At 40.9% G+C, this 24773-nt stretch overlaps 1 protein-coding gene across 2 annotated transcripts in view; it reads left to right on the top strand.

Moving 5' to 3' along the window:
- The window catches only part of Hecw1 (HECT, C2 and WW domain containing E3 ubiquitin protein ligase 1), a 408102-nt gene that overhangs the window by 351519 nt on the left and 31810 nt on the right, over nt 1-24773 (top strand). For both annotated transcript variants that reach the window (XM_013521104.1, XM_005397713.2), the window contains 5 exons: nt 1856-1939; nt 2345-2454; nt 11450-11570; nt 12537-12650; nt 13483-13635. In XM_013521104.1, the coding sequence (XP_013376558.1) occupies nt 1856-1939; nt 2345-2454; nt 11450-11570; nt 12537-12650; nt 13483-13635 (582 nt within the window). The remainder of the gene's footprint in view (nt 1-1855; nt 1940-2344; nt 2455-11449; nt 11571-12536; nt 12651-13482; nt 13636-24773) is intronic.

The following is a 24773-nucleotide window of genomic DNA, read 5'->3' as shown; positions in this document are numbered from 1 at the left end:
TATACAGTGAGTTTCCCTTTAGTAGAGTGATTTTACCCTCTAGGGGGGAAATTTAAGAGGGATAAAGGATGAAACAGAGACATCAATGAAGAGAAATGTAGTAGAAGCAAGACTGAAGGACAAAGAATGATCATCCAAGCTTTGTGAAACTGAAGAAGAGAACAGGAGAGAAAGAATGAAGGAGAAAGCAGAAGAATTTGAACCAAACCAGAAAGATGAGAGACATTCACTCACATGAAAATATAAAAAAAATCAAGAAAGATAGTTGAGGAAAGAGAGAAAAAAGGTAAGACAAAGCAAATAATAAAAGCAAAAAGTTAAACAAACAGAGAAAAACAGACAAAAAAGGATAATCAAACAACAAAGAAAAAAACAATAAAATCCTTCTAGTATCCACAGTTTTGTTGTAGTTTCCAAGTCAGAGCCCAAAACTGTGCTGGGTAATCCCCCTATGTATGCAATAAGATTAGTGCTGGGTTTGGGCTGATCTTGGCCTCTGGATGTGGGGGCTGGGGCCAGTCTTCAGCCAGCAACTTTCTGTATGTTCCTCGGTAGCCTTCCCACATCTCCTTACCCTGTTTGTCTCTGCCTGGCCCTCCCAGTTCCTGTGGCACCCTCAGACAGAGACAGTCTGAGGCTGCTCCCAGTCCTATGTACAATTGGTCCCTCCTGGTCCTTGAGTAACCTCTTCTTTTCCCCTCCCACTGGCATGTCTCTCTCCTCACATGCCACTAGTCACATGGGAAGAGGGGTCATCATGCTGTTCCACTCACTGCCTTCACCATCACTGCTGCAGTACCTGACCTTGTTGTCACTAAAGGTTCCAGTTAGCTTCTATGGTGCAAGACACAAAAGGAAAGAAAACTGGCAGCCAGTCAGAGAGGGAGCAGGTTCCTAGTCACTTGCTCCTATGTGTGCCAACAAAATTTGCTACCAGGTTACACAGTCCTCTGTATGAAGTCAGGCAAGAGAGACAAGGGATCATAGGAGGATATAAAGGATATATCCTTTATATCCCAAATCTATCCTGTGTGGCTTGAGTTTGCCACACTATTGCAGTCCATCAGTTTTGGGGAACTTCCCAGAATGGCATTTCCTGTTCCACACTCAGGCAGCAGTCCCACAGGCAGCCCGATTGGCTGCTTCACCTTTTTATAAAATCCTATGTCTATGTTTGGTTTGACCTACAAGTCTTTTATTTCAGATTGATTTTAACATCATGATGTATGTCCCTCCCTTTTTATCCAGTTACTTTGTTTTTAGTTGATTTTCTCTGAGTAGCTCAACATGCCTCCTTTTCTGTTCAACAGTGTTGAATCTTCTTCTTTTTTCTTTTTTAAATAAATGCTTCTTATCCTTGGACCTATACTTGAAATGGTTTTCCAGGTTGGAGGGTGTGAAAAAGGGCCAAATAGAGGAGCTGGAACTAAACAGAGACAAATTGATGCTTACATGTTGACTGACCAGAGAGACCCTTCTTTGTTCTGGAGTCCAAGCCTTTTGTGCCCGGAATGGCATAAGTTCTCCATCTGGCACAGGATTTCTCAAGTGACTCCCCACACCATCTTCCTATGGCTTCCAAAGCACCAGGACCCTAAAGCAGCTTCAGCCTGGTTCCTCTCCTGTCCTAGCTCTGCAAGACCAACTGTCCTGATCTCCACCCTCACCTGTGTGCCCTAGAGTCTGAAGAAAAGCCCTCCCTTGTAGAACATCCTGCAAAGGGAACTGAGTTCCACAAGATGCACTGAACACTGTTCAGCCACATTGTAAGAATGAAAAAAGGAACCCCAAAAAGACTTCTGCCTTAGCTAATTGTTGGTGTGTTATTCTCATTTTCTTCCCCTCTTGATTACAGGGAGAAAATCCATTACATTCGGACAGAGGGTAATCACGGACTTGAGAAGCTGTCCTGTGATGCAGACCTAGTCATTCTGCTGAGGTAAGGGGCTGTGCCTCACATAATGCCAGAGAATCCAAACTGGGCCATGCTGACCTACAGCCACCTTCCTGAGAGAAGCTGGGTGGAAACACCAGCCTTTGTTTATAGGAGATTCCAGTGTCTGGGACTGAAGTAGGGACTGTAGTCCTCATCACTGCTGACTATCATTGTCTTTGGATTCACAACAGGGACATGAAGAGCTCCACGAAATTCTTGATGGAGGATTTGTTGTCAGGGTAGTCAGAGATTATAAAACAGAACTCCCAAGTAGGATGTGCCTATTATACTACAACTAAATCAAATTACTTTTGTTGTTTGATTATAACTCTAACTGCTACTACCTGATTTGTGGGCTCTTTCTCAGGGAATAGAGAAATAACTCTTTTTTTTTCTTTAATTTTGCAGTCTCTTTGAAGAAGAGATCATGTCCTATGTACCCCTGCAGGCTTCCTTCCACCCTGGGTACAGCTTCTCTCCCCGCTGCTCACCCTGTTCCTCACCTCAGAACTCCCCAGGTAACCTGAGAATCTGGCCTGATACCTCATAAAAGTGGTTGTGCATGTGTGCATGTGTGTGTGCATGCACATGTGCACGTGTGTTTCCACCCGCAGAAGGGAATTCATGGGGAGCATATGTGTATCCTTTCTCTTTTGGTCTGTCTGAATTTCCTGATCAAAACTGCACTCTCTAAATTGACTGTTGAAGGCTGAGGATGTAGCTCAGTGGCACGGGACCTACCTGGCAAGCACAAGGTCATGAGTTCGATTCCCAGTATGAAAAAAAAAAAGAAAAAAGCCCATAAATTGACCATTGACAACTTGCTGCCTATTTTTATAATGCCCTAAGCTAGAAGAGGGTAACTTTTAAAAGTTAAGAAAAATTTTTAAACACAATGTTTCAAGACATATGGAAATGATAAGAAATTTTAGTGCCCATAAATAGTTTTATTGGAACCTGGTCATTTCTGAGCATGTATGAGTTTTCTGTGGCAGCTTTCATACTACCACAGTAGAGATGAGCAGCAGAAATCATGAGGCCTACAAAGTCTAGGCTATTTACTGTCTGGCTCTTTACAGAACAAGTTTGCATCCCCTGCTCTAAATCCCTATTGAATTTCAAAGGTACTCTCCAGACATTTCAAAGGAAGGGTGCTTCCTTAAACATTCACATAATGCCTCAGAATTCTCTTGGATACTAGTTCTGTTAACACATTACTGCAAACATTGTTACTTTTCTGTAGAGGGTTTTCTTGCACCAGGTGAAGTTGTTCCCCATATGATTTCATTATACATAATAATAAATTTATTCATGATAAAAAATTCTTTGCATATTCCAAATGAGAAAGTATATGCTGAGCTATTAGGTGAAAAATAGGCATATCCTAGAGTCAAGAAGATAGTTGCCTTATGTCAAATGTGTACACATAAATTGCTCCAAATGCTGGAGAGTTTCCCCCTTTTCACTGGGCTTACTTTATCCTATTATTGTGGGTTTCTATGATAAAACCAAGTTTCTCTTTGTAACTTTGAAAGTGACAGAGGGTTTGTTTGAAAAATCTAGAACTGGGGTCCAAGTTTGGCTTTTGAAGCCAGTAGGGAAATTAAGAAGAGGTATAGAATTTAGCAGCATGCTCTGTGTTTTGGAAGGACCCTCTCACTCAAAATTATTGCCCTAGGTCTCCAGAATCATAACATATTTTAGTTTGGTTCCTCCAAATTGTATCATTCAGACCTACCTTTTAAGAAAGTTTTATTAGTTGCTAAAATCTGCTTTTAAGATTGTTGTCACTTCCTCCAAACAAGTGTACCAATGACATTGTGAAAGAAATGTCCAGTGCATGCTACCACTGTGTATTAGTCAGATTTTCCACTGCTGGGACACAATACCCAACAACCACAGCTTAAAGGAAGACAGGTTTCATTTGACTCATGTTTTAAGGGAATTCAGTCCATTGTCAGCTGCATGAAAGCAGGAACATCATGTGGTAGGGTGTGATAGAGCAAAGATGTTTAGTTCATGGCTGCAGGGATGCAGAGCAGGGGAACAATGCATGCAGTAAGTGGTGGAAAATCAGATATAGTCCCCAAGATCACTCCTGCATGATCTACTCACCCAAATCTAAAAGTGTGTTCACTGATCCCCTCAGTGGACACCAAGCCAGTCAAGCTGGTAATCCACTTCAATTGTCATACTTTGACATACAACTTAGTATGTCAACCATTGCTTGTAAAAAACAAAGAGGACCAGGAGTTTTGTTAGAACTAGCAACAGCACAAACACTTCCAGTGTGCATAGGGAATCTCTGCTTAGAAAACAGAGCCTTCCACTTGGAAGAACTGCTGGTCTGTACAGTGACCTGTCATATTTTTGGAGGGATATCTGCTAATGAATCCACACTTGCTCCACAACTTCAGTCAAAGTTTAACACCATTATATTAGAGAGATATCATACTTTTAAGGGAAAAATAAAAAGGAGAGGAAGAGGTATTTGTTAAATGAAAATCACTTAGATACTTTAAAAATAAATGGGGGCTGGGGATTTAGCTCAGCGGCAAAAGCGCCTGCCTGGCAAGCACAAGGTCATGAGTTCGGTTCCCGGTACCGGAGAAAAACAAAACAAAACAAAAAAAACAAACAAATAAAAATAAATGAACTTTCCTGATAAAGACATTACCATAAATCTAAGTAATCATCCAATTCCTTTGTCAAAGTAGTTAAATTTTATTTTCCAATTTTGACCACAAGGTCCTAGATTACATAATTCAAATATTTTGGTGTTAAATTTTGCAACTCCCATTTTCTTTTTAAAAAAGTTTTATTGGTACATTTATATATATATATATGTATATATATATGTGTATATATATATGTATATATATAATAATAACACTTATCATAGGGGATTTGTACCTGTACATGATATATCTTGCTTCTTTTTTCCCATCCCCTCCCTTCAAACTCTCTTCCCCCTCCTTATTTACAAAAGCTTTGTTTCCATTTTTTCCTTCTATTTTTTCTTGTTCCTTCTTTCCTTTCCCCTTGCACTTTCCCTTATTATATTTCGCATTTGAATATTTTATCCCATTTTCCAATATATGTTGTACATTTTGGTTCTTATTTACACTTTTAGCTTCTCACATGAAAGAACAATAAAGAGAATAAGGATAGGAAAGGAAGAAGTGAAATTATCATTATTTGTGTATGACATGACACTACACAGAAGACCCCCAAAACTCCACTAAAAGACTGCTAGATTTAATAATTAAATCCAGTTGTGTAATTGGATACAAAGTCAACATTCAAAAATCGATGGCCTTCCAGTACACAAATGAAAAACTTGCTGAGAGAGGAATTAGGGAAACAGCACCTTTCAGAATATCTAGCAAAGGATGTAAAAGACCTATACATTGAGAACTACAGTACTCTGGAAAAGGAGCTTGAAGAGGATATCAGAAAATGGAAAGCTACCCCCTTGCTTTTGCATAGGAAGAACCAAAATAGTGAAAATGGCCATACTTCCAAAACTGTTGGGGATTTAATGCAATTCTGATCAAAATACAGCATATCTCACAGAATTAGAGAAAACAATCCTAAAATTCATTTGAACCAGAAGAGACCTAGAACAGCAAAGGCAATTCTTGGCTACAAAGGCAAGGCAGGAGATGTCACAATCCCCGACTTAATATTATGCTACAAAGCTATTGTGACTAAAAACAGTCTGGTACTAGCAAAAAACAAACAAACAAACAAAACAGACCAGTGGGTCAATGGAACAGATTAGAAGATGCAAAAACAACTCTAGACATACTCAGCCACCTTATCTTTGACAAAGATGCCAAACACATTAGCAGGAAAAAAGATAGCCTCTTTAATAAATTGTTCTGGAAAAATTGGGTTTGCACATGCCAAACATTAAAATTGGACCCATATCTAAACTAAATTCAAGATGGATCATAGACTTAAATATTAAAAGAGAAACATAAATCTGCTGGGAGATAGATTAGGTAAAACTCTTGAAGATGTTGATGTAGGCAATGTCTACAGAATTTATGAATAAAACGCTGATTGTACAGGAACTATCACAAAGAATCAACAACTGGGATCTCATCTTATTAAAAAGCTTTTGTACGGCAAGAGAAACCACCAACAGAGTGAAGAAACAACTTGCATTGTGAGAAAAAAAGTTTGCCTGCTCTTCCTCAAAGGATTACTCTTGAGAACATATAAAGAACTAAAAAACAAATATATCAGACCTCCCAAATTTAAAGACCCAATCCAAAAATGGGCTTCTGAGATGAATACACACTTCTCAGATGAAGAAATACAAACAGTAAATAAATATATGAAAAACTGTTTAACATCACTGGTCATTTGAGAGATACAAATTAACACTGAGATTCCATCTCAACCCAGAAAGAATGGCTATTATCAAGAAATCAACCAATAACAAATGCTGGAGGGGTTATGGGGGAAAAAAGAACCCTTCTCCACCTCTGGTGGGAGTGTAGACTGGTGCAGTCACTGTGGAAATCAGTGTGGAGATTCAGCCAAAAAAAAAACTAGGGTTGGAGGTCCCATTTGGCCCAGCTATTCCCCTGTGGGTATCTTCCAGAAAAATTAAAAACATCTTACCACAGTGATATATGTGCACCCATTGTTATAGCAGCACAATTTGTAATAGCTAAATCTTGGCAACAATGCAAATGCCCATCAACCAAGGAATGGATAAAAAAGATGTGGTCTTTTTATATAATGGAATACCACTCAGCCATAAAGAAGGATAAACTTGAGACTTTTGTACATAAATGGAGGCAACTTGAGACCATACTCATAAGTGAAATAAATCAGACTCACATGTGTAAACATCTCCCTAGTGTGAGAAATTAAAAGAGTAAATAAAGTCTAAAGTGTACAATAGATATTGTGAAATGAAAGAAATTGTTTAAAAGGAAAAAGGAACTAGGATGGGGTAAAGAGGAAAGAAAAGAAGGGAAAAGGGAGAAAAAGTGTGAGTTAGTTATACTATGTGTCTGTTAGTTCATTAAAAATGAAGGTTTGTGCTAATATCATTTGGAGAATTTTTTATGCACATATCTTGTACTCTGAGCAACTACTTTAAAGATGACAATATGCAATGTATTAACTATTGTTATTCTCTTTTTTGTGAAATTCTGTTTTACCTTTTTTCCATAAAACAAAAAAAAGAATATAAAAAAGAAAAGAGAAACTGGGGTGGGGGAAAGGAGAAAAGAAAGAAAGGAAAACAATATAGCTAGATAGGTGGATAGATAGATAGATAGATAGATAGATAGATAGATAGATAGATAGATGATAGATAGACAGTCAGGTGGGCAGATAGATACAAAATAGTTAAGATAGTTATACTACTAATTTGGACAGTTAAATGGCTATATCTTGTACTCTGAGTAGCTAATTTAAAGATAACAATACACAACATATTAACCATTGTTACTCTCCTATTGTTTCAAAATTTTATTTTTTCTCTTTAAAATAAATTTTTTTAAAAATGGGTGTGCATATATTACTGTGGTATGATGCTTTTAATTCTTATGGAAAGATACCAAGAAAAAGAACAGCTGGGTGGATTGGAACCTCTAGTTTTAGTTTTTTGCGGAATGTCCACACTGATTTCCACAGTGCTTGCACCAGTGTACATTCTCACCAACAGTGCAGAAAGGATCCTTTTTCCCACAGCCCCACCAGGATTTGTTATTGGTTGATTTCTTGATGATAGCCATTCTTTGTGGAGTAAGATGGAATCTCGGCATTGTTTTAATTTGCATCTCTCAAATGACCAGTGATGTTGAACATTTTTTCATATATTGTCATTTCTATTTCCTTTAGTATGATTTGGGGGTATGATTTTTCTGAGTTGTTTATATGCTCTGGATGTTTTGTCTGAGGAGTAGGTTACCAAAAAAATTTTCCCACTCTGTGAGCTGTGTCTTCACTCTGTTGATTTCTTTTGCTATGCAAAAGTTCTTTAATATGAGGAGATCCCATTTGTTGATTTTTATATTTTCTGTGTGATCAGAGTTTTATTCATAAAGTCTTTGCTTACACCTTTGTCTTCAAGAGTTCTGCCTATTCTGTCTTCCAGCAGATTTAGTGTTTCTGTTTTAATATTTAGATCTTTGATCCATTTCAATTTTATTTTTGTCCATAGTGAAAAATATGGATCTAGTTTTAATCTTTCACATGTGCAAAGCTGGGTTTTCCAGCACCATTTATTAAAGAGGCTATCTTTCTTCCAGTGAAGGTGTTTGGCCTCATTGTCAAAATAAGGTGGCTGAATGTATTTTGAGTTGTTACGTCATCTTCTAATCTGTTCCATTGGTCCTTCGGTCTGTTTTTTTGTTTGTTTGTTTGGTTTGGTTTTTGGCAGTACCACGCTATTTTTATCTCCGTACTTCTTTGTATATGGTGACTGTTGGTCCCTAACCACCCCAGGCATTGGTAGCTCCCAGGTGGGGCCTGGGTCCTCCATGCTTTTTTACCTACACCACTCAGCTGAATCTCCTCTGCCCATCTCTCCTAGCTGTTATCTACCAAGCCTTCTCATTCTTAAAGTAATGATGCTTATTTCATAATTTTGCTTTCCTTCCCAAGTTATGTCATCATCTTAGATGACTTCAACATTCACGGGGCACCTGGTCTCCCAGAGTATGGACCACCATAGCTATAATGACCTTCTAATCCACCTCAACCCCTTGTCTCCACAGTTACACTCCTGACCTTGCTATCTCTAAAATTGCCAATTCAAGAATCTTCTTCTTTTTTGACTTGCTTGTTAAGCTGTTCTCCTATGCTTTGGTTTCATCAGAACCTCCAGTTCTTGGAATTCTCTGCTTTCCTTTCTTCTGTCTCTGTGGTTCATTGTTTCAGTAACACCCTCATCCATGCCCTGAGCTCTGCTGGTTCCCCCCATTTTGTCTGTATCCTCTGGTAGAGCTCCACCACTAGGCAAGCGTTCCTCTCTGCTTTATGTGTATCTACAGTCAGACACTGCTATAGTTTAAGTCTATCGTGGCCCTCAAAAGGCTCATTTGTGCAGAGGTGGGTGCTTTTGGAAGGTGAATGGATTATAGGGTACTGTACTCATTAGGGGATTAATCTGTAGCTGAATGTGCTGTTGGAAGGTAGGGGTCTCTTCAGAAGAGGTGGATCGGTGGGGGAATGACCTGGAAGGTTGCATCTCCCTCCCTGGCTTCTCCCTTCTCTCTCAGCTTCCTGGCCACCATAATGTGAGCAGTTCTTCTCTGCCATTCTCTTCCTCCATGACATTTCTGCCTTAGAGCCAGCTGACTTGGGACTGAATCCTCTAAAAACTGTGAGCAAAGACAAACCTCTCATTTAAATCATAGGTATTGGATAGTCTGTCTCAGCAACAAGTATATGACTAAGACAGACGTTCTTGGGAAAATTCACTTGGGCAGATAATTGATTATAAATCATTAATCATCCCGCTCCACATGAACCTTTAGCATCTGAAGGAAAATCCTAGCATATTTCTTTAGGCTTCTCTACTACTATTTCAAACATTTCCACTTGCTCCGAGCATGCCCTCTTCTCTCCTAGCAAATTGCATTCCTATTTACTTCACTGAGAAAATCAGTCATCCAGCAGAACCCTTCTCAAATGCCTGGTTGTTTGTCCTCTGTCCCCTATCTTAGTGAATATTACCTCAGTTCATTCAGTTACAAACTCTGAAGCCTACAAGACTGCCAGACTTGTATTCATCTCACCTTCCCCAGTGCCCATCCATGAGAGGAAGCATCTTCACCAAGCTCACCAGGACCTCTGGTCACCGGCTCTCTTGTGCAGTTCTTGACCCACCCAGCCCTCTGATCTCTCATTGCCTTTTCATATTACTGACTGCTGTCCCCTCAAGTCACCTCTTCAGCTGGCTTCAGTGACCCCGCTCCAGGCATGGCATCTTCTCTGGTAACTCTTGCCACCTCTCCCTTCTCTTCCTGTGACTCTCAAGCCTCACTCTCAGGTTTTTGTTTCATTTTCTTCTGTACTCCTTCAAATTATGTCCCTGAGATCAGTCTAAGAACAAACTCATGATCTTCCCACAGAAACTGGTTGTTTGTCCTCTGTCCCCTATCTTAGTGAATATTACCTCAGTTCATTCAGTTACAAACTCTGAAACATACCTCTCCTTCACTCCTTGTATCCAGTTGATTGCTTCCTAACTAGCTTCCAGTCTGTTCCCCTCCCTTCCCCTCATCTTAATTGCATCAGCACCAGACTTGTTCAGTATGACCTATCTACGTGTCCCCTGGTTCTCTCCAGTCTTTTCTGTCTATAATAGGAGTCACATCATCCCAGCTCTCCTGCAGTGGCTTCCATTGCTAATTACAATTAGCAGGACACAAAATTACTTCACAAATATAGCTTACCCTGTTTGGTGTAGTTCCTGCCCGCCTCTCAGAACTGTTTATCATCTTGTCCTCATCCTCTGAGCTCCATATAAACTAGAGCATTGCTTTCCATTTGCTCACAGGATCCTCGCACATGTTCTAATCTTCTCTCTAAATTATTCTTCTCCCAGCTCTTTTCTTAGTTAAAGGAAAACTTATCTGAACCATTCTATCTGTGTATATAGCCACTTCTTTGTTTTTCCCCAGGGAATGGTTCCTGGGCTTGGCCAGCAGGTTCCATGTTCTCAAAGAACTGCATTCCTTTCCTTCATAGGGTAGCAAGCTTCTTGACCTGTAACAATATACTCATTTGTGTGCCTTTACTAATGTAAGTCTTCTTCAGAATGTAAGCTGAAGAAGTGTCTGGAATACTCAGTAAGCAACGAATAAGTAGCCGTTGAATAGGCGAACCATGATTTTGGCCATCTGCAAAACTTGTGAATGCTACTTTTTCCATTTCTCTTTTTACTACAAGATGTACAAAGGTAGTGCAGCATTTTCTAAGTGCTCTCTATACAGTCAATGAAGTATTTTTGTTGTTATTGTTATAAATTTTGCTCTGATGATGCACGATAATCTATGTTCCTAACTGCTCTGAGCCCTGGTGCACAGATATGTTTCTCTGAGAATCAACATTAATGTAGAAACACGAAAAACATATGTTAAAATGCCTTTGTCTCCTTACAGTTTCAACCACTTCTTAGAGTATAACAACTTACAAGAAAAGTGTAGTCTAGTTCAGTTCTATTAACTGTCTCAGATTGTCTAAACACAATTAAGCCAAAAAATGTGCATCAGGATCCTTTTAATAGAAATACATTTTGAAATAATTGGAGTGGAAGACATAGATTATTTATTCCCATCAGAATGCACTTTTTCTCTTTACTATGTTACTTCTGTAATAGAAAAGTAAGGGAGGAAGTCATGGAAATAGAGGCTTCTTAGAGAAAGCTGGAAGCTGCAGGAACCTGTCTCTGTCAGGCTCCGGGTCCACCTTTGCTGTGAGTATTTGTCCTTGGATAGAAAGTTAATGACCTGTGGGCCTATGTGCTTCTTTCTGCAGGTTTACAGAGAGCCAGCGCAAGAGCCCCTTCACCGTATCGGAGAGACTTTGAGGCCAAGCTCCGCAACTTCTACCGAAAACTAGAAGCCAAAGGATTTGGGCAGGGTCCAGGGAAAATTAAGTGAGTGCTTCAGTGCTTGACACTGAACTGAAAGTGGAGACTCTTCTATCTCATCATCCTTTACATCTGTGTCATACCTTTTGGATATTGGATACCTTGGTGTGATAGCCATTATGGTATAAAGGGAGGAAAGAAGGAAGCTGGGAAATTGGAAGGAAGGATAAAAGGAATTAAGAAATTGGAAGAGAAGGAGAATGGAAAGAGGAAAATAAAGGAAAGAGGAAGAATACTAGAATTTAGAATAAGTCTCATATAGCATCAATAGTGACTTTTTCAGAAAACAAAGAAGTTTATACTGAATAAAAAAAAACCTTGCATATTTCCTTTTACTTACTCTTAGACAAAATTTAACTTTAGTCAAATTCATGGACATGTAACTTGGCAGCTGAAGCTCAAGTACAAAAGTGTCTTAAAAAATTTTCTCTCTGGCTCTACTATTTTTATTTTAAAAAAAACTGAGCCCATATTTAAGAAACCAACTTGAGAGACTACCTAGGGTATGGGGTGCACACACCTGTAAGCACTCTGGAGGCACTCTGGAAAGCTGAGGCAGGAGAATACAAGTTGAAGCCCAGACTGGGCAACTTAGCAACTTAGTGAGATCCTGTCTCCAAAACAAAGAGGAAGGAGTTAAAGATATAGCTTAGTGTAAAGGCCCTGGGTTTAATTCCCAGTAGCACACACAAAAAGAAGATATCCTAGAAACTGATCAAAATCAAAAAGAATCTTAAAGTAGTCCAGTGCGGTGGAATATATCCACTGGTAAGCGTACCTGTTTTCCTCATCTGCTAATGTTTTGAAAAGTGTTAAGTCATCAGCTTGGGGGACTGTGCCTCGCCCTTTCCTCTCTTGCTGGGCAGGCCATGGAGGGGGACCATAAAGCTGGGTGCTCACAACTCACATGCAAACACTGTCTGGCATCTGCACTACAGAGCCGTGGCTCACTGACACTTCTCTACTTCTCAGGCTCATTATTCGCCGGGACCACTTGTTGGAAGGAACCTTTAACCAGGTGATGGCCTATTCCCGCAAGGAGCTCCAGAGGAACAAACTCTATGTCACCTTTGTTGGAGAGGAGGGGTGAGGCACCAGAAATCTTACGCACACACCTCAGTTTGAGCAGATCAAAGCCCCAGGATCAGGGTGCTTTTTTTCGAGAAAAAAGAGGGTATCTATGAGCCTGGGTCTCACGGTGATTCTGATCATATCCTCCCAGAAGATCTTTCTCTGTCCAGGTGTCACCAAGCTTTAGATGCCACATTCTTTAAAATCCTAAATTATTGGCATTCCAGAATCTGACATTACTTGATCAAAGTATAAGCCAAAAATAGTCTTAAATCACTGTCTCTTTACTTTGTAGCTGGTGAACCCTTCTGAGTATCTGATCAAAAAAACTCCTCTTTTGAACGTGCACAAATATAACTCCATACCAATCCTTTCATGTACTTCCTGTGATTTCGTGGAAATCACTTACAAGTGGAGGGCAGGCCCACCTAGCAGTGGGTATCAGAACATACTTGAAGCTCTTCTGGTTCACCGTGTACACACGCACACACAGATGCACACAGCTACAGGAAATTCTTTCATGCCTCTCACAGCAAAGGCCTTGTTGGTAATGGGCCAGCTGTGAGTTTTATCCCTTGGGTTTTAAAGGACTGGGAAAACAGATTAAGGACCATTGCCATGAGAGTTCTATCATGGACATCCGGTTAACTCTTCAGATCAATAACTGCAACCTTATGTTCCACCATGAATTGGCATCTCCATTTGGGATCTATTCTAAAGGCAAGGATTGCCCTCTGCTTTCCCCCATGCCGTTGACTCTGAAAGGGCTTGCTAGAATCTGGATAAGAGACTGTCCCTTCACTTGTGGACACAAAATGAGCTTCCTGGACCTGTTCTTCCTTTGTAGCCTGGACTACAGCGGGCCTTCTCGAGAGTTCTTCTTCCTTTTGTCTCAGGAGCTCTTCAACCCCTACTACGGACTCTTTGAGTACTCTGCGAATGATACTTACACGGTGCAGATCAGCCCCATGTCAGCATTTGTAGAAAACCATCTTGAATGGTAAGATTTATAATGTTCACTTTCTTGTGTTTGAGAGTTTTTGTCTTTCTTTAGAAGTCAGCAGTATTTCTCTAAGGTCGCTCTTTCTAGAGCAGTCGGCTGGACATTATGAGAGGGAATGGAAGTGAATAACAGAAGCCTAGAAGAAAGAACAGGTTATTCTTCACCCAGGACACAAGATAAATTACTAAAGACGCCGATAACATAACAATGGAAGACTGATGTATGATAGAATAGTTGCTTCCTGAGGATGTACTAAGAATTTAAAGATGTGAGTCATGAGTGTTGCTAATTTTACTAAAATCATAAGAGTTTCCAGTGGAGGCTTCTCAGAAGTATCTGGGTCTGAAATTTCTCTGATGTTGGACCCATAGGTTTAGTATCAGCTTACATTTTGAAAAATAAATCTGTTGGACTAGGTTATCTCCTAGCACCATTACAAACTGAAAATCCATTATATCTTTGGTTGTCAGCTGTTGAGACTGAGGGGCAGATGTCTGAAGATAGGTAGCAGCCAATTCTGCATGGGTTGTGGACAAGATACCTTCAGTGTAGGTCCTAGACATCTCTTGAAAGCTGCAAGGGACCTCTAGGATGCATTCACAGTGCCGCTGCCTCCCTACCACACCTAATTTGAAAATGACTCCTCATTTGAAAATGACCCCTCAATGTAAGAGTTCCTGCTATTGAAGGGAAGTGAATCCTGGAGATGGCTGATATAGGTCTTTTCTGACATAGTTTATTTATGCTGCTGTGGAAGGGACTCAGTGGAGTGACACCAGGGCCTGCTGGGTTTACAGCCCAAGTCCCTAAGTTTTGTCAACTTAGTATAAAATTATTTACCTAGGACTTCCAGATGATGGCACATGTCCTCTGTCTTCAGGCACACTCTCAGTTTTGAAGCTCCTGAACTAGAATGTGTCCACATCAAGTGGCTAGCACAAGGTGAAACAAAACTTGCCCTTTGTCCCTATGGCTTGTCCTATAACTTGCCAATAAGCACATGTGGAAGTCTGTGAAACAAAAAAACACAGGCAGGGCAGGTGGACAAGGCAAGTCATTTCAGAAGGGATCGATAGATCTTGACTACCACCTGTCAGCTGGCTCCTGCTCAGACTGACTCCATTCCAATACTAGAGCACATCCTAACCCATGACACAATAATATATGTATACACGGGTAGTACGTAATATAATCCTTCAACTCTCTCTCATTTCATGAGCATAAAATTTAAGACAGTATCTTGGAAGTTATGAACCAAGTCAGTACTCAAAAAAGAAGTATTTTCATCAAATCTTTAGCCCTACCTTATGGGCCTGTGCTACATGTTTCAACAAAAGGCCACTAATAAAGCAACTATAAGTTAAGCACATACTAGGTGTTGGGAGTATACAGAGATGCAATGAATAGGATCCTTTCATTTAAGAAGGAGCAGTAGGAGGAGCACAAACCAACAACTACAATGTCTTAAATGCTAAGTTATGTACACATATATACAGGTGTGTTAGCCTGAGATGCTTATATTATACAAATGCTCATCAACTTGCAACGGGGTTGCATTCCAATAAATCCATCACAAATAGAACATATTATAAGTAAAAAATGCAGTTACTATACCTAACCTACTGAGCATCATAGCTTAGCAACACAAGACATTGTAGAGTATCACTTGCTCACCTGCAGAGTCCCACACGAATGACTGGAAGCTACACTCCACCCAACATGGAGAGAAATTCCTACTACTTGAAACCACTAGTCCAGAAAAAGATCCAAATTCAGAGTATGACTTCTACTGAATGTATGTCACATAAAATCAGAAAAATCATAAGTCAAACCACCATGAATTGGGGAACATCTGTATACACCAAATTGTATTCCATCACAAGGGAAAATCTGTCTTTCCTTCCCAGTAGGCTGCATAAAGGGAAACCTATGAATTTTACAGAAAGAGGATTGTGGGAGAGAAATGAGTTAGGAGACAGAGGTGGGGATCAGAAGGTTGTGTGCTGTCTGGAGAATACTATTAAAATGACATCTGTGTTTTAAAACAGCAAATCTTATCAGAACATGGAGGATAAGTTTGAGGAGATAAGACTGGAAAGAGCAGAGCAGCTCTGAAACAATTGATCTTCCAGTGAGAGAAAGAAAAGATCAGAGAGTAGGCAGAGGCTGCGATGACAAGAGAAAGTGACTGACTCCAAGGAGAAAACATGGAGATAGTTCACTGACTTCTGGAAGTGAGGAGAGAGAGAGAAATATGGGATCAGTTCAAGAGTAGGGTTTTGAGTTGCACAATTCATAGTGTTAACTGTGGAAGAATTATGGGACGTAGAAGATATTCAGAGGAGAACTGCAGCATTCACTCTGCCTTGCAGAGCTTGCATATTGTGGGAGTGATAAATATTACATGTTTGTACTAATCAGAATGATAGCCCTGGTTAGGGGGACAGCAACCTGGCTGGGAAAGGAAATTTGGGAAGGCACCAGCACAGATGAATGGCTCAGCTGTGGAACATGAGTGCATTTGGAGCTTGTGCAGATGAAGAACAGCGCTAGGGCCCATAGAATGGACAGCACTGATGTGCTGGGACAGGGAAGGGAGAGTAGAAAGGTCTCCTTAGGGGTGGCCCGAGTTCAGGAAGTGAAGGGGACCAGAGGGACAGGAGGGATCAGTACTGGGTGAGGGTAGAATTCAGGCTGAGAAATCACAAGCCAGAGGGTGTGAGCAGGCAGCAGAAGGGGGACTTCAAAGGCAAAGAGTGGAGAGCATGTGGCTGAAAACCTTGAGCCAATAAATGTTCAAAGGACAGGCAAGCAAAGGAGCTGCATAGTGGCCGAGGGGAGCAGGGACAATGGCCATGGTGGAGGACTGGGGCTCCACATTCTAAGGAAACACCAGAGTTGAGAACGTGTCACTGTGGCCACGTGTGAAGGCCAAAGGGAAGCATGGAAGACACGCTGGAGTTGTGAGAGCAGCGCACCCGGTCCCCCACACACAAGCTGGCTTTGTCACCTTGCCCTCATCCCTGAATTAAGAAGCTCTGTGGAAGTGACAGTCATGCTTTATTGCACCAAAGAAGAAAACTCTGTGAGTCAGGGGTGTTGTAAGAATTAGCATATTCCCTCGAGGGATCTTCTTCCCCTCAGAAGTCCTCTGTTGCTGGAGGACTTGGCCTCACACACAGGCCGGCTGACTTCTACACACCAACATTCCCACTCATGTTGAGAGTGTCTGCTCTGGATCCTGGAGTCAGAATGGCAGGTGGCCTTTTGAATCCACCAGCAATCTAAGTGGAGCGCAGGGCGATTGCAGCCCTCTTTTCGGCACTCTCATAAGGTTATGAGCTGTCATGAAGTGGGCCACACAGGGCCACCCCTCTCATTTGAGGCTCTGACTCTGAGCACATGAGTCCCCAGAGTCCTTAGCTGAAGGAGAGCACTCTACACACCTCCCAATGAAGCTATGAAAGTGTGTCACGAACTCCATGTGGAGTTGAACTGTTCTGTCAGTGCCTCAGAGTGCCTGAGAGGGAAATAGACTTTCTCTCTAGTCACAATGTCTTAGTTACTTTTCTCTTGTTGCTGAGACAGAACACCCAACACTCCCGGTTAAAAGAGGAAAGGTTTATTTCACTCACAGATTGTCGAGGTTTCAGTCCATAATCAGCTGGCTCCAAGGTAGGGTGGCTTGGCAGAGAGGCATTATAGAGAACAGTTCATGGTACCCACAGGATAGCATAAGTGACACAGGAAGAGGGGAACCAAGCCTCTTTGTATTGTATTGTATCCAGTCTACTGGGATTAGGATGGTGCCAGTCCAATCAGTGGACTGATCCAGCCATCACCCACCCTTAATCCTAGCATGGCACCATGAATCAGTCACACGCTCTGGATTCAGAATATTTTCACCTCTGAAAAAGCCCTATCTAAGACTGCATGAGGCTTTGGAGGGACATCTAGACACAAATCATAATACACGGCCAGACTCAGTGACTTGAGACACCTGCATAGACCCTTCTTTAGCTTTGAACAGTATCTTAGTCACTTCCTCGTCACTGGGACACAATACTCAACACCTATAATTTAAAGGAGATGAGGTTTATTTTTCCTCAAGGTTTCGGTCCAAGATTGGCTGGCTCCAAAGCAGAAACAGCATGGCGGAGGAAAAGGCACTTAACCCATCGCAGCGGGAAGGCTGAGACGGAAGGGAGGAGCCAGGGAGAAGAACTCACCCTTCCAGGTCACACCCCAGGGATCACCTCACCCAGGCCCCACCCCCTAACAGCACACTCAGCTCTGAACTACTCATCCATGAATGACACTGATGAGTATAGCGTCCCCATGGCCCAAGCACCTTCCACACACATGAGAATTTGTGGGGATGTTTTAGACCTAAACAGGAAGCCCATGTTGGGCTTTGAGGACTTTTTAACAAAACCAAGAGATTAGAGTTATTCCTGCCTTCCTGCTATAAGTCATTCTGTGCCAAATGAATTAACAGGAAATCACAGGGGTTGCATTTCCTGTGGCCCCAACTCTCCCAGTCCTGCATTTAGTGAAAGGCAGGTGATTAGGATAGCTCAGATCTGAAAGAAGTGGCTCTGGGTGTTGCACAAAACCAGGATGCACACAGTGCCGAGAAATAATGCCCTCAGCAAGTATGTGCAGCAGCAGCTGCCTGGAGACCTGTCACTGTCACTCATGCTGCCAGGAAGTCCATGACACTGACAAGACCAGAATCCTGAGATTTAAATCTGATTGCCCAGGATTCATTGCCCCTGGGGGCCGCTTAGCCTCCAGTAGGTTGGACATGGGTGCCACCCTCCTTCCTTCCTCACTCTACAGGCATTCATCACCTGGGCCATGGGGAAGATGACAACTATCATAACCTGTCCGTCACTCATAAGGAAACATAAAAGCCAAAAATTATAGGGTTTGTCACAAGGGCGGCCCTCACCGAGTAAAGCTGGAGATTGTCCCTTGACACAGGACAACCCAGAGCACGATGCAGCCAGGGTAGGGCATAGAGATTGGCATCATCCCCTGCTCACCTCCTCTTCCTTCTGGAAACAACCATGACCATAGACCAGAAGTAAATGTGGCAAACATGGGTAAGCTTCAGAGGATTAAATGGTCATCTTAAAGAGGATGATGGTCATCTTAATCCGTTATTTTTGTTATTCTGCTATTCTGCTTCTTCTGTGTCCCCCGCTGGTGTCTGCTGTGTCTGACTCACCTCAGGAAAGATGAGCTCGACGTGGGCAGAGATGATTTTGTCTTAGTTTCCCCTTGTGCAACACTGGGTACTTCAAGGTGTTACACGGACTGTTGGGCACATAAGTGAGTTTTATTCTTTCAGTGACAGCAGTGCCTTCCTTGTTCCAGAGCTGTTAAGGTAAACAGAGATCCTTCCTCCCTTGTGCAGTTAATTGCCATGGGTTCCCACTTTTCTTTATCATTTGTGGTTATAAAGCCCTTGGGATATCAGCAATAAATGCACGTGTGCCTTAGAGGCTTTGCACCCTGTACAATGCCTGGGGCAGCTGTTACTGAGAGGCAGCCACCTCCTTGTCACTCTGCAGGAGCATCTGTAACAGCTGCCTCCAGGGTGGACACTGCCAAAAGAAGCCTTATCAGTGCCCTTCCCATGTGAGCATCCCTGTAACTGCAGGGACTGGAGAGTCTGTGGCTTTATGCTCACTGTGGGCTTTGTAGCCATTGGCATAGAGCCAGCTAAATCAAAACCCTCAAAGCACGAGACACAGCAATTTCACCTTCTCCCCCTTCCCTTGTGTGTTGAGAGATACCAATATGAATAAATATGTTGAAAATTCCATGTTGCATACATTAAATAAGCTGGCCTAAAGGGACTTCCTGCAAATGCTGTTTCACTACTAACTTGCATCACTGATGTTTCAGGCTGATAAGGACCTTGTCAAAGCCAGCAGTGGAAATACACAGGCTAAGAGAATGTAGATGGAGTCCAGAGTGCTCAGGGAGAGCTAGAGTCCATCAGGGGCCTCCAATGGGATCTGGGGCCTTGGTGCACACAAAGCCCCTGCCAGGACTGGCCAAGGCGAGGAGAGGCCTGGAAATAACACCCACAGCACTCTTATTCCACCCTCCAGTGCTTCCGGCTAAACCAACCATAAGCCAGAGATCAAAGGGTACCTAGATATTGCAGCCCACAATGGCCAGTCCCCAAGATCACAGGGCAGAACAGAAAAAGAACTCATTAAAGGAAAGGATAAGGAAGTTGAAAGTAACTTCCAAAGTCAATACAATCCAAGATGCTCAGTCCATCGGCTAGAAGTCTTGCCATTTCCCGAACTGTATCTAACTGTGTCTACTATGAGGACAGAAATCTTATAATACTATGTTAAATGTTACTTCTTCATTTTTTATGATGATGATGTCATCTGCATGTTGATGAGGGACTTATATGCTACTGGTTTTATTATTTTCATACTTCTTACATGCAGATTTTATATGCTGGGCATTGACACCTTTTTGTTTCTACAGCTGAATACAACAGACCAGGAAATTTAGAGAAGTAGATCTAGCTTATGTTTCTGGAGGCTGGAAGGTGCAAGAGTATGGTATCCACATCTGTATGACTTCTGTCGAGGACCTTTTTTCCACATTGTAACATGGCAGAGGCATCAGAAGATAAGACAGTGATAAAGCCAGAGAGCACTCACTTTTAGAACAAAGCCATGCTAACCCCTCAGTCCATGGATGGACTGATACATTCACTAGGGTTTCAGGACCCAGTCACCTCCCAGTGGTCCAACTTCTCATCATCGCTGCCTTGGGAACCAATTTTCCAACAGGAACTTTTCAAAAACACATTCAAACCATACTTTGGGGATACAGACATTAATAATAAAACTAAATAGTAGAGCATCCTGTGAGAACTTGGTAAATATACCAAGCACTGTTTCAGACATTTTCATCTAACAACCATCTAACCTAGACACTGAGTTATCCTGCTTTGCACATGAGGAGTATGAGGTACAAACATCACCAAAGTCACAGATAAGAATGGACCAAGTCAAGATTGGAGCCCAGGCATCCTGATTCCAACATCAAGCTCTAGCTTGATGCAAAGCTAAAGCCAGCTATACAAATGGGAAGCTTACAAAACAACATGGAAAATGCTATACATACCTCTATTATAGCAGTTATCACAGGGCATTGTGATAATACTAGGTGTGAGGAGCTTTGAAAAATGAGTAAGAATAGTTGACTGCCAGAGAATAGGAGAAGGGACTTCCAGATAGAGGACCTGACACCCTCAGCAACCTCATGGGGGTAAACAAACTGATGGTTTTATGTAGCCTCAGAATATAGCAAAATGCTGGAAAGGCATCCCAGTGTTATATGGGGAAGGGCTTTGAGGGCCTTCAGTGAACTTTAGGTTCTGTGCTGTAGATGGTGATGATAGGGAACCAATCATGTTTTTAGAGGAGAAGGTCTTATCAGATCTGTATCCAAAATCCGAAAGTAAAATCTGGTTACAAGTAGAAGACGAAGTGGCGTGGCCATGAGGGCTGCCATTTAAAGTCTACTGAAAGAGTTCTTGGAAAATAGAATAAATGATTGAGATAGGGAAGAAGCAGTGGAAGAGGAAGACATTTTGGAAGAAGAATGAATTATAAATGGTGAGAAATTAAATATATCAAAACTTAAATTCCTTACAATGAATCTAGTAGTCCTCCGAAGTTATACCAAAATGTCTGTGCACAGAAGGCTTTTTAAATCAATCTACCGTACTTTCTTTTTGTAGTACCCTCTACTTTAAATTACCCTTCACTGTCATCTAGGTAAGACATATTAAAATGGCCATAGCCTCACATCCTGTGAGATTTGTCATATCAACATGTTTAATATTTGCTAAAATTTTATGTCATTGAAAAGTTCCTATTTGGTATAAAATGATGCATAAGAACATGTCAGGTGAAAAGTCTCATGTATTTTAAATGGAAGAACAAACAAAAAAACTATGCATGAGATATAAAAAACTATTTTTATATGTAATACAATTCAAAAATGATACAAAGTTCACATATTTTCAGAATTATTATGCTCATTTCAGTCCCACTACCCACTTCTCTAAGGGGATGTCATTTAAGGGGCACCCTTGCACCCTCAGTTTAAATCCATTCATCTATTTATAGCTTTGCAACTTAGCATTCTACTTCATTATATTAACAGAATTTACCACTCTCTCAAATAAAATAGATCATGTGCTTATAACTCATTTTTGTTTCTTCTTCTCCTAAAATATAAGCCCTATAAAACCAGTCACGCTTGTTGTACCTTTCCTACTTACAAACTTGGTGCTAGTAAATATGTGCAGGAGGATGGAGAGAAAGAAGGAAGAGAAGAAAAAAAGGAAAGATGGGTAGATGGATGGATGACTTGGACAGATGGCTGGATTAATGGACAGACAGGGATGAATGACAGATGGATAAGATATGCTATTAAAACTCCTTGGCTATGAGAGTTTTAATATAATTTCAATTTTTAGTTCAAAATATTTAGGATTCATAAAAACACTGCTTATTGTTGAGTGTCATTTAAATTCCTACCCTCTGGAATCACCATTAATAATTCTTTTTCTGCGTCAGTCATCCTGAATGCCACATTTCCCAGAGCAAATCAAAGATGCACTCATGTCTAAGCAATTGTTTCTTCTCTGTCTCTAGGAATGGTGCCAGAGTGTCAGACATGCACTGCTTCTTTTAGGTATTAGCATGCATTAGTTTAAGAAGCTATTATAATACAAGTCACTGTTTACATAATCGTCTGTGTGAGAATTTTCAGAATCCAGATTTCAAATCTAATGGTCCTCTTCTGTCAGTTTTGAACAACCACCGTAAGGTTAGGTGCTCCTTTCTTGTCAATGGTGGTGACAAAGCCAACTCTACCACTGTCACAACCAGATATTCTAGGACCTCTCAAACTAAAATCTCCTAGAAGGGCCCACAGTCCTTTGCTAACTGGAAAATAAGTACATGGCCCCCTTCTGTTCCATCCCCAACCTCTCTCCTTTCCTAAGCAGATACTATTTGGGTGGTGAAAATCCTGTGTTCAGTTCTTCAGCAAGAGCGGGTTGGGGAGGGAGGTAAGCTCCCTTAGCACGTTCAGAGTTTGGCCAAGTGGGTATTAAGTGTAATTGTAGAGTTTTATGGGATTTAAGAAGTCCTGGATAGTATACTTTAAATATCCCTTGCTCCATCTACAGTCTTGAATTAGAATTAGTAGGTAGGAACCACAATATGAGAACCCACTGCATGTCTCACGACCCTTCAACCTCCAGGAGCTCTCTTGAGAGAAGAGCTCAGTGCGTGCTTTTGATTTGAGTCTAGGATCAGATAATAGCTCTCCCCAGCTCTCCCCAGCCCCCCACAACAGTCCCTGGGTTCTTTCCTGCGTATCTGTAACAGTCTTGCTGCTCCCATCGCTAGATGAATCTAAGTAGCCTTCTTAGCAATTCCTTGAAAAAAAAATGTAGGGCAAAAGTTAGATGAGAGGTCAGCATGAAATGTGTGTGATCAGTAGTGAATGTGTGTCCACCCACCCCTTTCCTAGCTTTCCTAGTGAGGAAATATTTGGGCCGATCTTTCTTTGGCGACTGTAGGAGACTTCCATTTGGCCAAGATGAAGTATTTAGTTAACTGGCTATGCAACTGAAAGAAAATTGTGCATTTGATTCCTCTAATTTGAAACCACATGTTTAACAATATAACAGTAAAATGTAAATGATTTTATGTATATTCTAGAACATAAGCATTACAGAGAACATATAACAAATTCAAGAAATCTTGAGTAGGGGAGACCTTTTAAATGAAAATTGGGACCCCAGAATCAATAAAAGAAAGCAAATTTGAATATATAAAAATTAAAATAACTTTTACTATGGGAAAAATTCTATGAGCAATGTCAAAAGAAAAGCTTTGATTTTGAAAAAACAATTTTTGTGACTCAGGAAAACTAGAATTTGACGATCTGTAATGCAGGTTTCAGAGAGCTCTTACAACTTGAAATAAAGAAAGAAAATAACCTGTCTCAGTCAGCTTTATGTCACCATGACAAAATACCTAGATAATTAATGTAAATGGAGGAAAGATTTATTTGACTCATGGCTTCAGAGGTTTCTTTCCTTGGTCCGTTGGCCCTGTCACTTTGGGGAGCCCTAAAAATTCAAGCGATAACACAAAACTAGAAAAACCAGCAAGGTTGTTCCAAGAACAAATTCATATAATCAACATACCCATAAAAAGATTTTAACTTTACCGACAGTTAGAGAAAGGCAAATTAAATGATGTATCACTATAGAACTGTCCAACTGGCAAAAATTTTAAAATTATATTCTCTGTTTTGGGTAGAGATTAAGTACAAGGATATTCTTCTGCATTGCCAGTAGACAGTTTTATAGTCTTCTTTTTAAAACACAACCCACAATATATGCTAAAATTTTTTTAAATCCATATGTCATTTGGCCCATAAGTCTTACCTCACAGAAGCAAAAGCACTAGTAGTAAGGATTTTATCATAATAGGTAATACTTATTGAGCCCTTATCATGTGGCAGGTAGTCTTACAAAGGCTCTACCTGAATCCCACATCCTCTTATTACTCTTATATTTTAAAAATAGGAAAATTGATTCCCAAGCTTTAAAACTTGCCCAAAATAACAGCTAGAAAGTGGCAGATGGGATCAAACCCACAGTCTCACTGTACCACAGAGACTTCTAAAAGCTGTCCTAGACTGCACAACCGATAAGGGATTTTATTTCAGCATCATTTGTAGGCACAAATCCAGATGAAATTCATATATCCGTCATGAGAGAAATGGTTAAATTCATTACTACAAACACACCATCCAGTAATATGAGGCCAAAAAAGGAGCGAATCAGAGTCTCATCAAATAATGGAGACAGATTTAAAGATGTTGAAAACTGAAAGAGCAGAGAAGCACAACCAATGCTATACAAGTGGAAAAATAAGAGCCGCAAATCTGTATGTGTAGTGATCCATATATGTATATATAATATATATAATTCAGGATATTATACAGGGTATAAATATAATATATATACAATATGTATTTGTCTTTCTTTACTTCTTTCC

The sequence above is a fragment of the Chinchilla lanigera genome, unplaced genomic scaffold (genome assembly GCF_000276665.1).
Source record: "Chinchilla lanigera isolate Chin_1 unplaced genomic scaffold, ChiLan1.0 scaffold00059, whole genome shotgun sequence".
Taxonomy (NCBI): domain Eukaryota; kingdom Metazoa; phylum Chordata; class Mammalia; order Rodentia; family Chinchillidae; genus Chinchilla; species Chinchilla lanigera.
The sequence above is the reverse complement of the archived record's forward strand: the minus strand, read 5'-3'. Positions and strand labels throughout refer to the sequence as shown.